This window comes from Hyperolius riggenbachi, chromosome 3 (genome assembly GCF_040937935.1).
Source record: "Hyperolius riggenbachi isolate aHypRig1 chromosome 3, aHypRig1.pri, whole genome shotgun sequence".
NCBI lineage: Eukaryota > Metazoa > Chordata > Amphibia > Anura > Hyperoliidae > Hyperolius > Hyperolius riggenbachi.
The window spans coordinates 359,103,773-359,120,480 of NC_090648.1; the positions used below are offsets into that span (position 1 = coordinate 359,103,773).

Below are 16,708 nucleotides of genomic sequence, written 5' to 3' on the forward strand. Positions count from 1 at the left end.
CTGGTCGATCTGGCAGGATCAGATGATCTGATGCCAAACTCTGTAGTAGAGCAAACCAGGATCTTTTGGGCCAGAATGGAACCACCAAGATTGCTTGGGCACAGTCCCGCTGAATCTTGCTCAGTACCTTTGAAATCAGTCCCAAAGGAGGAAATAGGTATAGATGATGACTGTTCCACCTGATCGAGAAGGTGTCCAGGACCCAGTGATTGTCCTGAGGACACAGGGAGCCGAACAGAGGACATTTGGCATTGCTCTTCCTTGCGAACATGTCCACTTCTGGTGTTCCCCAACGGTGAGTGATCTGATTGAAGACTTGGTGTTCGTCTTGATAGATTTCCTTCCTGCTCAGATAGGCCGCTATACAATTTAGAGTTCTTTTCAGGTGAATAGCTCTTAGGGAATTTAGATTCCTTTCTGCCCAGAATAGTATCTTTGAGGTTAGACTCCATAATGATTTGTACCTCCTTGCCGGTTGAGGTAGGCCACCACTGTGATGTTGTCCGTTCTGATTATCACATGATGTTGATGGATAAGTAGGCTGAAGGATTGAAGAGCTTCCCAAACAGCTCGCAGTTCCTTGTAATTCGGTCCATAAGCACGTGAAAACTTGACAATTGTTTCGGGGCCACGGCGGGTCCCCTTCTTCAGAAAGTGCACTTTCTGAAGAAGGGGACCCGCCGTGGCCCCGAAACAATTGTCAAGTTTTCACGTGCTTATGGAGCAATAAACTGAGAAAATTCTTTTCTTGAAAAAGGTGTGCTGACCTGGACTTTTTTACTGTATCGTTGAAGTTTGGATGTTGGGGCTCAGCATCCACAGGCCTTAGCACCCACATCTTGGGTAAGGTGTGCCACCTCCGCACTTGAACTTTATTCCTTGTAATTCGAGGATCTCCTCTGAATCAGTGTTGACCACTGACCCTGAGCTGGTAACTGTCCCAGGTAAGCTCCCCATCCCCATGAGCTTGCGTCTGTTGTGATTAGTGTTTGTTGAGGAAACTCCCAGAGATTGCCTGCACACAGATGATTGTGATCTAACCACCAGTCTAGAGACTGTTTTACACTCCAGGGGATTATTACTTTCTTGTCCAAAGAGGTTTGTCGCCTGTCCTATTTTGATAGGATCCAGTTTTGTAAAGTTCTGCAATGGAACTGACCCCATTGTATTGCCGTGAAGGATGCGGTCATGGTACCCAATAGAGCCATAGCTTTCCTCAGAGAAATGGTGGTTGAGCTCTGAAAAGAAAGAAAAGAATTCAACATCAACGAGGATTTACGTGATGGAAGAAACAGTCTTTTATTGACAGAACATATTTCAAACCCCAAGAACTCCATGTACTGTTTGGGTAACAGGGATGACTTTTCCCAATTAATCAACCACCCCAAATTCAGTAGGAATTCAAGAGTCAACTCCACTTGGAGATTTACTGAAGCAAAAGATGGCCCCCAGATAAGTAAATCATCCAATAGGCAATTACTTGCACAGATCTAAGTCTAAGAACTGCCAAAACTTCTGCCATAACTTTGGTAAAGAGCCATGGGGCAGATGATATACCAAAAGGGAGAGCATTCAACTGGAAATGTTTTACCTCTCCTTGTAACACCACCGCAAACCTCAGGTAACACTGGGAGCTTAGATGTATAGGAAGATGCAGATAGGCGTCTTTTAGATCCAGGGATGCTAGAAAGCAATTTTCTTGTAGAAGATTCAGGACTCAGCGGATGTCCATCCCAAATTTCCTGGATCGAACCGACTTGTTCAATCGTCTTAAGTTGAGGATGAATCGATAGCCTCCCTGCATTTTTTTTACTAGGAAAACAGGAGAGTAAAAACCCTGTCCTTCCTGACACTTTGGCACCTGGCGAATGACCCTCTTGGATATGAGTGATGCTTCTTCGTTTTGTAGAGCCTGATTCTAGACATGATCTCTTGGGGGGGGGGGGGGGGGAGGTTACAAAGAATTGGCTTGGTGGAGGATATGCAAACTCCAACTTGTAACCCTGGAGTATGATGTTTAGTAGCCATTTGCAGTAAAACTGTTTCTGCCAGTGTTCGAAGAAGTGAGATACTCTGCCTCTCACTGGAATCCTGGCGTCATTGTTTAGGCTGTTGATTGGAATGGGTATAGGGTAGGCCGGGTTTTGAACGCTGCGTTCTATTGGAAGGCCATCTTCTTCTGGGGCTGTTCTAGTCTCCATCTCTGTTTTACCTGGGTCACGAAAGGAACGGTTTCCCCGAAAGTTTCGTCTTCTGACGGGAAAGTTCTTCTTCCTGTCTGAGGACCGCTCTAAAATTTCGTCTAGTTTAGAACCAAAGAGAAGATTACCCTCACAGGGGACACCACATAGTTTAGATTTCGATGATGTATCTCCTTGCCAGGTCTTAACCCAAATGCCTCGTCTGGCCGTATTTACTAAAGCAGAGGCTCTGGCGGTAAGGCGGACTGAATAGTCTGTGGCATCGGTTAGATAATTAATGGCGTGTAGAATCTTTGGAAAGGAGTTAAGGATCTCTTCCCTAGGGATTCCAGTTGCAATCTGAGTTTGTACATCAGACAACCAGACTTTTAGAGATCTAGAGACTGCGGTAGAAGCTACAGATGGTTTAAAGTTTAATGTAATAGCTTCCCACCCTTGTCTTAAAATATTGTCCATCTTTTTATCTATGGGGTCCCTTAGATTGCCGAAATCTTCAAACTGAAGTTCAGACCTCCTGGAGACCCTGGACAGGGCTGGATCCAATTTTGGAGAATGTCCCCAGAATTTTTGATCCTCAGGGCTATACGGATATCTCTTTGATAAGGATTTAGGCCAGAAAGCTCTTTCCGGATTATCCCATTCCCATTCTTTCTTGATAATGTCTTTTAGACTGGAATGCACCGGAATAAAAGATGTCTGAGTATCAGAAAGACTTTCATACATCTGGTCCAGAGGCGTTAAAGTCTTTTGTTCTTTAGTAATGCCCATTGCACAATGCATAGCTTCAATTAATTCCTTCATAAAAATCAGTGGAAAAAGCAAACTTCTGTGGTTTTATACTTTTACCCTCAGATGCGTCTACTTTCTGAGTCCACCTCAACCCTCCTTCTCTTGGGTGGTCTGTCAGGAGACTGGGAAGTACCCGCAATAGGTACATCAGAGGATAGAGTAACAGTGGGGGTACTCGAGGGAACATCAGGGGTTAAAGCAGATCTTTTAATCTCCTATATAGCTGATGACATTTCTGACCTCATCCAACCCATTAGATCTTTCAATAAAGTAGGTGATTCATCTTTAACAACTTTTTCAGTGCAAGATTGACACAGATGCTTTGCTGAGTCAGGCATACGATTACCATACACTGCACATTTCTTTGATTTAGCCACAGCTTTAGACTCAGAGGATGTCGATTTTTCAGGCTCATCAGGCTTATCAGTCTTCGCAGACCTATCCTGTCTGCCGTGCTTAGAATCCGACTTTACATTCTTTGGCTGTAAAGACACAGACAAAGGAAATAGCTGAAGCCTGACAACCCTCAAAAAATACAACAGGTATTAGGTCAAATACACCAGATATGACACATACCAGAGAGGGAGTGGAGCTTGTCTCCTCAGAGCCCTGGGAGCAAGAGCCTGCGGACGCTTCCATAGTCAGCCTAGAGTAACTGACCAGGATACAACCTTAATATATATATTTCTCAAGGTACTCCGCCCAAACATAAGTTTATGAATAAGTAATTACCTGATGCACGCCGCTTTCCGAGCAGACTAGCTCTCACTGCGGCGAAGATACTGTTGGAGCGCACGCCGGGCTGATTTCCTGCTTCCTCCTCAGCCGGTCACGTGACGCCCTAGTCATGTGCAGAGGCGGGACAAGGTCCTTCAGCACCCAAGGCTGAGACACCAAAGTGCGCCCCTCCATCCCTCCTGCCCCAGCCTCACACATTGATTGCTATTAGACTAATAGGTGTCCCAAGGCCCCCAACCTCCCCAACACCTTAATCTCTAGTTATCTGGCTTGCAGTCACTGCCATGTATCCCCTTTTCTTATTTTTTTCTGCTTCAAACACAATTGGGAATGACAGCTGAATGAATTGTGCGCCCCCTCCTACACTGCGCCCTGAGGCTGGAGCCTCTCCAGCCTCTGCCTCGGCCCGGCCCTGGTCATGTGACCCGCGCGACCTTCCGGCGGAAGTCGGAAGTCGGCGCATTTGCGCACTATGCGGGGAGAGGCAGATGCGAGCGGCCAGCACCCGCGCTTGGCTCAGACTGACCAGTGCAACCCGGGGAAACATGGCAGTCGTGGCTCCTGAAGCTCCCTCATGGATAGCCAGCCTCTCCAACGAACCAGCATCCTGCTGGACAGGAAACAACTGAGAAGGGTAAGGGAATGCTGGCTTATATATGCTGCCTGTGCCTGCCTAATCTCATTATATTAATGCTTTAACTAGCGTCCTGTCCAATCTCAAATGGAAGGAGACAAGTCTCAGGGTTGCTGTCCTGAGACGTCCTGGAAAAAAATTATATCTAGATATCTATATATCTCTCTATACACACACACACACACACACACACACACACACACACACACACACACACACACACACACACACACACACACACACACACACACCTGGGGCTTTCTCTAGCCCCCTCCTGGCTGATCGCTCCCTCGCCGTTCTTCACCCCCGGGATCCTCCACAATTGGCCCAGGAAAATACGCATGCAGTACGCTCTGGACAGGAACACTTTCTGTAGCCAGTTGTGTAGGATCCAGATAGTGCAGAAGGACGGCGAAGAAGTGATCAGCCTGGAGGGCTGCATAATTAACAGTACAGACTTCAATTGAGCTCTGTGGGGTCTCATAATCAGATTCTGAAAACAGAATATTTAGTTGCAGAAGACATTTTTAACAAACAAAAAAATACAATATTTGTGTGCTCTGTCTACTAAACCACTACTAGATAAGAGTATATTGCCTTGAATTCAGACTAGGGTCTAAACTGAGCCGGACTCTAACAGCCAGCAGGAGCAGTGTAGTGTTAGCTTCAATGGTCCATGTGGAGCCATCAAAAGATGCATTTCCATTTCCATAGGCTATATCCAGGCCCGGTCCGCCCGTGATGCCAAGTGAGGTGACTTCCTCAGGTGGCAGAAGTCTGGGGGCAGCACCAGGCAGAAACAGGAAGTGAGGAGAGTGCCTGGCCAACCTATACTGGGGGCAACTGTACCTGGCTACCAACACTGGGGGCACCTACTGCTGGCTACCTACCTATACTGAGAGTGATTTTTTTTTTTGGGGGGGGGGGGGGGGGTCATCCTCACAAGTTTGCCTCAGGCAGTGATCTGCAAACTTGGCTCTCAAGCTGTTAAGGAACAAGTCTCACAATGTATGTGACTTTATGAATCATGACTGTGGCTGTCACACTCCCGCAATGCATTGCGGGACTTGTAGTTCTTTAACAGCTGGAGAGCCACGTTCGCAGATCACTGGCCTCAGGCAACAAAAAGTCTAGAACCGGCCCTGGCCATATTGCAAAAATTGCAGACCGCACAAGAATACATTCCCCTTGCTGTTATGTTGCTCGCGTAAACACTGGAAAAATTGCTGTTAACTGTATTTGTGCATGTCAACCCGACTGTACTTGTGTGAATCAGCACCATTGCCTGTTTTATGTTGTTCAAAAAATAGCATATTTATTGATACCAATTGTCACATTTCCTGTTACAGAATGCACCAGAATATCTAGGTAATTATACAGCTGGGACGCAAGCGCTTTACACATCACCTGCGTGGGATACAAAATGCAGAACTGCCAGTGCTTCTATGTAATCAAGTTATTCCACCACTGGGGAAAAAAGGTCGCTAATCAATGATTTATTTTGAAGCTTTTATGCTATGAGTAAATGCATCAGATATAAATAAAGATTTTAAACCTTCACAGATGTTTTATTTATTAAAGTCAGTAGTTTCGCATATTCTTACTAAATGAAACTTACCATATTTTTCAAATTTTAAAGAGGAACTGTAGTGAAAATAAATAAAATTGCTTATTTTTTACAATATTAATTTAAAGGATTATTCAGTCAGTGTTTGCCCATTGTAATATCCTTATTCTCCCCAATTTACATTCTGAAATATATCACTGGTGAGACATTATTAGTTCTTACAGGTGAGCTGTACGGAATGTTTATTTACTGGAAGTTCTATGCACAGTCAGAGAATGTGCTTGCTTGGCAGTTGGAAAAAGCTGTTATTTCCCACAGGGCTCCGAGGTTTACAGACAGCAAATTGTCAGGACCATGGTAATGACATCACACTGCAGGAACAAATTTCACCCTAATATCAGCCACACAGACCCCCCCACCCCCATTGATCTATTCAAGGAAAGGTAAACATTTCTTAATGGAAATAGGGATGAATCCTAGGTTAATGTTCCTCTTTAAGAAGCCCCATACTATAAGACGCACCTTTTTTCCCCAACAAAATCCAGGGGGAAAAACAAACAAACAAAAAAAAAAAAAACACATACTAAACCTGTTGCATTGATGGTGCCATGGCACTCTATTTAAGCTACACTAAACCCTGCTGTCCTATTACCTACACTGACTACCCTACCCTAATCCATGCTTCACCTCCAGCCACACTAATGACCCTACACTCAAACACACAGAGTAGAGATGTCGCGAACATCAAATTTTCCGTTCACGAACTTCCGCAAATGTTCGCGAACAGGCAAATCTGGCGAATCTCCATAGACTTCAATATGCAGGTGAATGTAGAAACCTACAAAGATTGTTTCTGGCCACAAAAGTGATGGAAAACTTGTTTTAAATGGTCTAAGGCCTGGTGCACACCAAAACCCGCTAGCAGATCCGCAAAATGCTAGCAGATTTTGAAACGCTTTTTCTTATTTTTCTGTAGCGTTTTAGCTAGCATTTTGCGGTTTAGGGAAGCGTTTTTGGTGTAGTAGATTTCATATATTGTTACAGTAAAGCTGTTACTGAACAGCTTCTGTAACAAAAACGCCTGCAAAACCGCTCTGAACTGCCGTTTTTCAGAGCGGTTTGCGTTTTTCCTATACTTAACATTGGAGGCAGAAACGCCTCCGCAATCCAAAAAATGCCTCACCCCGGGAGTATGCATTTCAGCAAAACGCCTCCCGCTCTGGTGTGAACCACCCCATTGAGATACATTGACCAAGCGTATCCGCAGCCGCAAGCGCCTGCAAAAACGCTAAAAAACCCGCTCGTTGTGCACCAGCCCTAACACCTGGATAGGGGCATGTCGGAGGGGGATCCATGCCAAAAGTCCCACCAAAAATTACAGAGTTGACGCAGAGTTGGGTTTTAATCCCTAAAAGGTAGAAATCACAGTACAGTCCTACATTTGAGGAAAACCTGGGACCAAATGTGTGGCACACAATTAAATATCACTAGAAGTGGGCACAGGTGTGGGTCAGTGCCAGTGTGCTCTGTCTGTGCACTATCAGACAGATACTGAGAATATGCTGCAACAGTTCAAACACAATTTAGTGATAATAAAGGGGTCCATACACTGGTCGATTTCAGTCTTCCATCGATTTTATAGATCGGAAATCGATTACCGATCGATTGGTCGATTGATTTGCGACCAATTTGATCTGACAGGATAGAAAATCTAGGTTGATCTGCTGCTTGCAGCACATCGATGGCCCATAGAGTTGCATTGGATCTAATGGTCCAATCAGGGCCGGATTTACCATAAGGCACTGTAAGCACGTGCCTACAGGCTCCTGATGATTGAAAGGTGGCTCACTCCCCTCCCCTAGTTCCTTCCTCCCTCATTCCCTATGCAGAGTCCTGAGCAAAGTTTAAATGAGAGGTAACTCACTTAGCTCTTGGCATTCCACTGACAAGATCTCCCTTTAGTCAGGAACACCACTATATACTTAACACTGAAAGTACCTCTGGCTACCGAATACTAAGGGGCGCCTGTAGCTACCTATAACGGGCATGGAAAGTAAGGGAGAAGTGACAGCTGGGGCAGCCAGCACACTTGGGGTGCAGTTTGGTGGGGGTTTATAGGTTCATTGGGGTTGAAATCTAAGGTGCCAGGACATCTGTGCCCAGGGCCGGCCTTAATTTTCCCAGCGCCCTGAGCGAAACCCGATTTTGGTGCCCCTCTTTCATCCTCTTCACGTGTGTGCGCACACACACACACACACACACACACTTCACCTTTTCTCCTGAGTTACCCCCTAGGACAGTGGTTCTGACACATCACGCCAAATGCTCAGATCTCCGTGACACATCACATATGTATAATAGAAAAATACTAATAACCACAAAATGGATGGAAAGAGTGCATTATCCTGAATACATTTAAAAATGAAGGCTAGAACATTTCAGGAATATTAATAAAAACAATCAGTGGGACAGTTAGATCCCCCCCAACTGGAATGCTAGCACAGTGCCAACAATTTGCACCATGCGTTATAGCCGCAGTGCGCCCACCCCCAATAAAATGCCCTCAGACTACTGTAAGTATAGGTAGGTAGCCAGGTATAGGTGCCCCCAGTATATGATCTCATGTGCAGGTGCCCTCAGTAAAGGTAGCCAAGCATAGGTGCCCCCAGTATAGGAAGTCAGGTGTAGGTGCCCTCAGTATAGGTAGCCAGCTATAGGCGCCCCCTTGGAAGCCAGCGCCCTGAGCGACCGCTCCTGTCGCTCAGGTCAAAGGCCGGCTATGTCTGTGCCTATAGGCTCCTGTGAGGTAATTCCAGGTCCAATAATGCATTTAGATCAATTTTCAATAGATTTCATTGGAAATATGTTCCTAGTGTGTGACACACGTCAGATTCCTGTCAGATTCGACTTGACAGGCATCTGACATCTATCTGATGGTCGAATCTGCTGTAAATCTATAAGTTTATGGCCACCTTAACAGAGGCCCGGAGCACTATTGTGCTTGTAGTGGGCATTGGGCACAATGGTGGGTGCCTGTGGGCTGGGGAGTGTCACACACACACACACACACACACACACACACACACACACACACACACACACACACACAGCAGCAGGATGAAGTAGCCCTCAGAGGGGCTGTTTGGGGTGATTAAATAGCAATTGTAGAATATTAAAATAGTAAACAAGCCTAGCTCACGCTCTCCCTATCTCCAGCAAGCTCTGTCCATTTCTCTCACTATTCCAGCCGAAGACAGACTGGAACATGGCGGGCACGGCAACCTTTTTATGGGGGGGGGGGGGGGCGGTGGGTCTGTGAGGGAGTGCAGGCTGATTGGATGCCATGTGCCTGCTGACTGATGTATGGGGTCAAAGTTTAGCCCAATGATGACGTATGGGGGCGGGTCGAATAGTTCCATGTACTCGTGATGCGTGTAAATACTCGAACTTCGACAAATACTGCTCACCATTGAAGCGTTCGGGCCATCTCTACCTGCCACACCACTGTTATCTCTGCCACTTCGAAGTCGTACAATAACGGAGCCGTCAAATGGACGCTGGGGGACCTCGCAGCCCACGGTAGGCTAGGGGAAGTCCCAGGTAACTGGAAATTTGCATAAACAATTGCACATTAAGCCACAACTGCATGTATGGATGGTCAATGAGATGCAAAGGGCTATGGAATCTCACCATACTAAAATTTGATTGGTCCATTATCAGCCTTAAGGCTCATACACACATCAGACCATAGTCTTTGGAAAATGAAAGATCACAGACCAATTTTACCCCTTCCATGTAGTATGAGAGCTATACTCTACACAGTCTATTCTATGGAGCTGAACTCCCATCAGACAGAAATCTTTGCAAGATGCTGCACACAAAGATGCTGTAGACATTCAAAAGATCTGTTCCTGCAAATGATCGGTTCCTGCAAATGATCGGTTCCTGCAAATGATCGGTTCCTGCAAAATGCATTCATAGGCTATGATATCTGCAGATCATCATACACACCTTGTTTAACAGACATTCATCTGCAGATCATTGTCTGATCTGCAGATGAATGTCAGTTAAACAAAGTGTGTATGAGTATCTGCAGATCTCATAGACTATGAATGCATTTTGCAGGAACAGATCTTTGGCAGGAACAGATCTTTTGCAGATACTGATCTCTTGTGTCTGTACAGCATCTGTGTGTGCAGCATCTTGCAAAGATTTTTTTTCTGACGGGGAGTTCAGCTCCATAGAAAAGACTGTGAAGGGTTGGCTCTCATACTACATGGAAGGGGGTAAAATTGGCCTGTGATCTTTCATTTTCAAAAGACTATAGTCTGATGTGTGTGTATGTGGCCTTAATACCCCTCTCACTTTAGGTTCTCTTAAATGAAAATGCCAGGTACTCACATGAAGGCTACCTACTCCACAAAGTACTGTTGCAGTCCAGCACTATATCTTTCCGCTGCAAACTCCAACACAAATATTAGGGTTGCTCAATGAGATGCAAATAATTCCAAGTTGAAACAAGATTAAGCAAATTATGTGTGCAAAATATATGCTGCTTGACAATGGACCAATCAAATTTCACTTTAGCAGGATTTAATCAGCCCACTCTCAAGCTGCATTATTTGCATTTAAAATGTCCTAAAACCTGCACCAACTCAGAAAACAATGCAATGGGCTCTAGTCACAATCACAAATGCGGTAAGAGATTTTTTTACCGCTATATTACCGCTAGTGTTAATTTCCGCATTCACGAAACATTTTCTGCATGTTTTCCGCATGCGGGAACAATGCGTTATTAAAATTGGGGAAACATGCGTAATTACATAGTAAACATGTGGAAACCATGCATAAAAAAGTGGCATAAAAAAATGGTCAAAAAAATAATTAAAATTAAATAAAGTCCAGCAAACACAACACTCAAGGCTGGGAAGCAAAATATATCACCAAGTACTAGTAGGTGATATAAAATCAGTAGTTAAGTCAGGAATAATGCGCACCTTTTTGTTTGTGAATTTCAATTTTTTGTGGGAATTATCGACTTTTGCCGCACTTTTTACGCATGCGGGTAAACAACGCGTACAAATTTTACGCATGCGGTAAATAATCATGTGTAAAATTTTGTTAATGTCAAGAAGTCTTATTTTAGTCAGGAATGTACAGAGACGGGACAAGGTCCTTCAGCACCCAAGGCTGAGACAGCAAAGTGCGCCCCTCCATCCCTCCCACCCCAGCCTTCACACACTGATTGCTATTAGACTTATAGGTGCTCCAGGGCCCCCAACCTCCCCAACACCTTAATCTCTAGTTATCTGGCTTGCAGTCACTGTCATGTATCCCCTTTTCTTATTTCTTTCTGCTTCAAACACAATTGGGAATGACAGCTGAATGAATTGTGTGCCCCCTCCTACACTGCGCCCTGAGGCTGGAGCCTCTCCAGCCTCTGCCTCGGCCCGGCCCTGGGAATGTATCCCAAGTGCATTTCTGCATGCAGAAAATGATTGTGAATAGTGCCCAATGTGTTAGTTTACTTTAAAGAGACTCTGAAGCGAGAATAAATCTCGCTTCAGAGATCATAGATCAAACCGCCGCAATAGCGCCGCTAAACGGGGGTCCCTTGACCCCCAAACCCCCTACTGCGACACTTGGTCGCAGACTTGGTCGCTCCTGGAGGCAGGGCTAACGGCTGCAGCCCTGCCTCAAGTCGCGTCTGTCAGCGGCGCATCGCCACCTCTCCCCCGCCCCTCTCAGTGAAGGAAGACTGAGAGGGGTGGGGGAGAGGCGGATAGACGCGCGTGGGGCAGGGCTGCGGTGGTTAGCCCTGCCCCAACCAGGAAGCGCTCCCCCGCATTACGGAGGGGATTTGGGGGATCAGGGACCCCCGTTAAGCCGCGGGATATCTATGAGGTCTGAAGCGAGATTTATTCTCGCTTCAGACTCTCTTTAAGGGATCCACAGTTGGAAACCTCATAGGAAAATATCACTAACTGGGTGGACAGCACCCTCTCAAACTGCTAAGCTTCAGACAGGTTGTAGTAAACTATACCCACACAATTAGGTAAATCACAATGCTTTGTGCTGTGGAGGGAGCTGTAATTGGAAAACTGTTCCCTATAAGGTTTCCTGCTGGGTTCTCTAAACTAGACTCGTGCCCATTGTAATTCTCAAGACACACCATGCTGCGGGTGACTATCAAATAGGCAGCTATGGAAAACTTAAAACCACACAAAAAAAATTGGGGTCATCTCCAGAAGAACTGCAAAAAATAAAAACCTCTCTCCAATTGTTATTAAAAACAGGATTAGTCTGTATATAAACAAATGAACATAAAGCCTCTGCAGCATGCCAAGTGCCCTGACCATGACTCCTACTCAAGTGTCCTAAAAGTAGGATATGCAATACATAAACACGTGGGATACTCACATGGAGGGGGCCTACAACTCCACCAAATACTTTTGCAGATCAGCATTGCATCTGTCTGCTGAAACACTGATTTCTGGACATGCTCAGAAGCCATGTTGAGGGCAACTCCCAGATCAACTCCCAGGCAATTGAGGGCAACTCCCAGGCAATTGGGAAAATCTGAAACCACATTGGAGAAAACTCTAGGTCGCACCCTGCAGACCTGCCTGAGGAAAGGAGGAATGGTCTCCTAAAACTAGTTGTATTTGTTACATTAATTAAAAAAAATCAGTTACTTCCAGCACCGGTCTCCTGTGCTTTCTTTCAGCCACTTCAGTGCTACTGCTCACCACCCAGCCACAACTGTGGTGCATCTGAACAGAGCAGTGTGTGGATTGCTAACTTTTCAGGAAGGAGACTCTCCCTGCTCAGGGATTGAGTCTTATACAGTCCACAGGTGCCTGCAGCTCTGGTGTTACAGCCAGTGCTAGGACACCAACGGCTACAAACCAGACAGCTGCTCCTGATATCCTGCTTCCAGCCACAGGATCCCTTTGGACAAAGAGCCTGCTTCTGACCTGGTCCCTGGTCTGAAAGGGACAAAAGCCTGCAAGCTGATAACCAGTGCAGTTTCTAGCCCCCCCCCTCCCCCAGATTTGGGCACACTGTTGCGATGCGGTGGACAGAGATGCTGCCCAGTATTAATTAGCCAGATGAAAGTAGGTAGTCAGATGCAGCCCTTTAGTATAAGATGCCCACCAGTATAGCTAGAGAGAGGGAGAGAGAGAAGTGAGATCAGGTGCTAATTGTTACAGAAATTAGGCCATGCACAACACCTGCAACACAGACACACTCCTAACCACAATTTTTTCAGAAAGAGTAATACGTCCTCATAGCAACCTTGCAGTGTGGCCCTCACAACTTTCCAACTGTGTTACTGTCCTGATAGCATGAAAAGTTAGAGTGCATGCTGATCACAGTGAGCTTAGCAGATCCAGGCTAGCAGAGCAGCCAGGTTGTGTCATCAGGGTGAGCAGGGGCTACACATCACAACAGGTTAGCAGGGGCTACACATCACATGAGGTGAGCAGGGGATACACATTACAGCAGGGGCTGCACATCACATGAGGTGAGCAGGGGATACACAATACAGCAGGGGCTGCACATCATGTGAGGTGAGCAGGGGATACACATTACAGCAGGGAGTACACATCACATGAGGTGAGCAGGGGCTACACATTACAGCAGGGGGTACACATCACATGAGGTGAGAAGGGGAACACATTACAGCAGGGGGTACACATCACATGAGGTGAGCAGGGGATGCACATTACAGCAGGAGGTACACATCACATGAGGTGAGCAGGGGATGCACATTACAGCAAGGGGTACACATCACATGAGGTGAGCAGGGGATACACATTACAGCAGGGGGTACACATTACAGCAGGGGGTACACATCACATGAGGTGAGCAGGGGATACACATTACAGCAGGGGGTACACATCACATGAGGTGAGCAGGGGATACACATTACAGCAGGGGATACACATCACATGAGGTGAGCAGGGGATACACATTACAGTAGGGGGTACACATCACATGAGCAGGGGATACACATTACAGCAGAGGGTACACATCACATGAGGTGAGCAGGGGATACACATTACAGCAGGGGGTACACATCACATGAGGTGAGCAGGGGATACAAATTACAGCAGGGGGTACACATTACAGCAGGGGGTACACATCACATGAGGTGAGCAGGGGATACACATTACAGCAGCGGCTACACATCACATGAGGTGAGCAGGGGATACACATTACAGCAGGGGGTACACATCACATGAGGTGAGCAGGGGGTACACATTACAGCAGAGGGTACACATCACATGAGGTGAGCAGGGGATACACATTACACCAGCGGCTACACATCACATGAGGTGAGCAGGGGATACAAATTACAGCAGGGGGTACACATTACAGCAGGGGGTACACATCACATGAGGTGAGCAGGGGATACACATTACAGCAGGGGGTACACATCACATGAGGTGAGCAGGGGATACACATTACAGCAGGAGGTACACATCACATGAGGTGAGCAGGGGGATACACATTACAGCAGGGGGTACACATCATATGAGGTGAGCAGGGGATACACATTACAGCAGGGGCTGCACATCACATGAGGTGAGCAGGGGATACACATTACAGCAGGGGGTACACATCACATGAGGTGAGAAGGGGATAAACATCACATGAGGTGAGCAGGGGATACACATTACAGCAGGGGCTACACATCACATGAGGTGAGCAGGGGATACACATTACAGCAGGGGATACACATCACGTGAGGTGAGAAGGGGATACACATTACAGCAGGGGGTACACATCACATGAGGTGAGCAGGGGATACACATTACAGCAGGGGGTACAGTACACATCACATGGGGTGAGCAGGGGATACGCATTACAGCAGGGGCTACACATCACATGAGGTGAGCAGGGGATACACATTACAGCAGGGGGTACACATCACATGAGTTGAGAAGGGGATACACATTACAGCAGGGGGTACACATCACATGAGGTGAGAAGGGGATACACATTACAGCAGGGGGTACACATCACATGAGGTAAGCAGGGGATACACATTACAGCAGGGGGTACAGTACACATCACATGGGGTGAGCAGGGGATACGCATTACAGCCCTGCTATACATCACATGAGGTGAGCAGGGGATACACATTACAGCAGGGGGTACACATCACATGAGTTGAGAAGGGGATACACATTACAGCAGGGGGTACACATCACATGAGTTGAGAAGGGGATACACATTACAGCAGGGGGTACACATCACATGAGGTGAGAAGGGGATACACATTACAGCAGGGGGTACACATCACATGAGGTGAGCAGGGGATACACATTACAGCAGCGGCTACACATCACATCAGGTGAGCAGGGGATACAAATTACAGCAGGGGGTACACATCACAGCAGTTGAGCAGAGGGATATAGAACAGGTCAGCAGGGGATACATATCACGCAGGGATGCTCATCCGGATTTCGGGTATCCAGTTAATTCGGATTTACGACCATTTTTACCCTATCCAGCCGGATCCGGATTCCGGATAGTTGGGCAGATATCCGGATAGCTAACTGCTGATAGTTTCACCGCCGACCCGGATATCCGCAGATTTCTCCCAGATATCCGAATCTGGATTACAAGTTCAATAGCAAAAAGGACCACCACCACTCTCTCGTCTTGCAGGGATTTGTAGTATGTCAAACGCAAGCTCACATACATTGGCCAGGAATCAAACCCAGGTCCACTGCTTGGAGGGCAGCTATGCTCACCACTATACCAACAATCACACACACAGCAAAGGACAGCACTTTGAAGTCTGGAAGATTCCAGGGCAAGGGTGGGAAGGATGAAAAGCTAGGTGGCCATGCAACCATTCCTGCTAACCTAAAGCTTACTTATAGACAGTCATATGAGACACATGCAAATGGCTGCGCCAGAAATCCGTAACAGCTCTTGCAATCCCAGATCCTTAAAAATATGAACACAACAAACCAGAAATTCTCATAGTGAGTATTGCCTCATCAGTGACACCCTTGTGCATAAACACACACTGCGTGAGGAAAAGAGGTTACTGTCACCAGGGTTACTAGGGGATCACACCCCCCCCCCTTGCTTTCCCTGCTCACCAGAGGATTTCTTGATAGTATTGCATATCATAAAATATCCGAAATATCCGACCTGCGGAGCCTTTAAAAACATCAAGAGAACTCTCATAGCGTAAAAAAGTTTTAACAAAAGCCCAATGGCCCCCACGTAAAAAGCTGCGTACATAAAATAGACTTGCGTAATAGCATATCACATATCACAATACCACATCACCGCCAGCTCCGGTCACCTCTCACATGCCCAGGCCGCGTCTCCTAAGATGAATGGTATTACAGCGTGCGTCCTCCAAGCTCCGCCCTACGTGTTTCGTCACGTTATGGGTTGTGACTCATCAGGGTCCCGCAGTGTGTGTTTATGCACAAGGGTGTCACTGATGAGGCAATACTCACTATGAGAAGTTGTGGTTTGTTGTGTTCATATTTTTAAGGATCTCGGATTGCAAGAGCTGTTACGGATTTCTGGCGCGGCCATTTGTGTGCATTATATACGTGACTGGGACTTGTCTCTGTGTATGGTCAGCAACCCAAACAAGAAAGTGGGGACTGAGCGCAACATCACGGTGAAAATCCATATGAGACACATGCCGGGTGCAGGGCTGTGTGGTGAGTCAACACATTAGCTTAAGACTTTACCAAATCCAATGCTCCAATATGGGGAAGCTTCTCTGTTTGCTGT

The 16,708-nt window shown here is 46.5% G+C and overlaps 1 protein-coding gene across 1 annotated transcript in view; it reads left to right on the forward strand.

Moving 5' to 3' along the window:
* LOC137561541 (ranaspumin-like) overlaps positions 1–5,922 on the forward strand; it is a 123,378-nt gene extending 117,456 nt beyond the window's left edge. The window contains exon 16 of the mRNA XM_068272855.1: positions 5,712–5,922. Within this exon, the coding sequence (XP_068128956.1) occupies positions 5,712–5,713 (2 nt within the window). The 3' untranslated portion in view covers positions 5,714–5,922. The remainder of the gene's footprint in view (positions 1–5,711) is intronic.
* Positions 5,923–16,708: the final 10,786 nt, after the last annotated feature.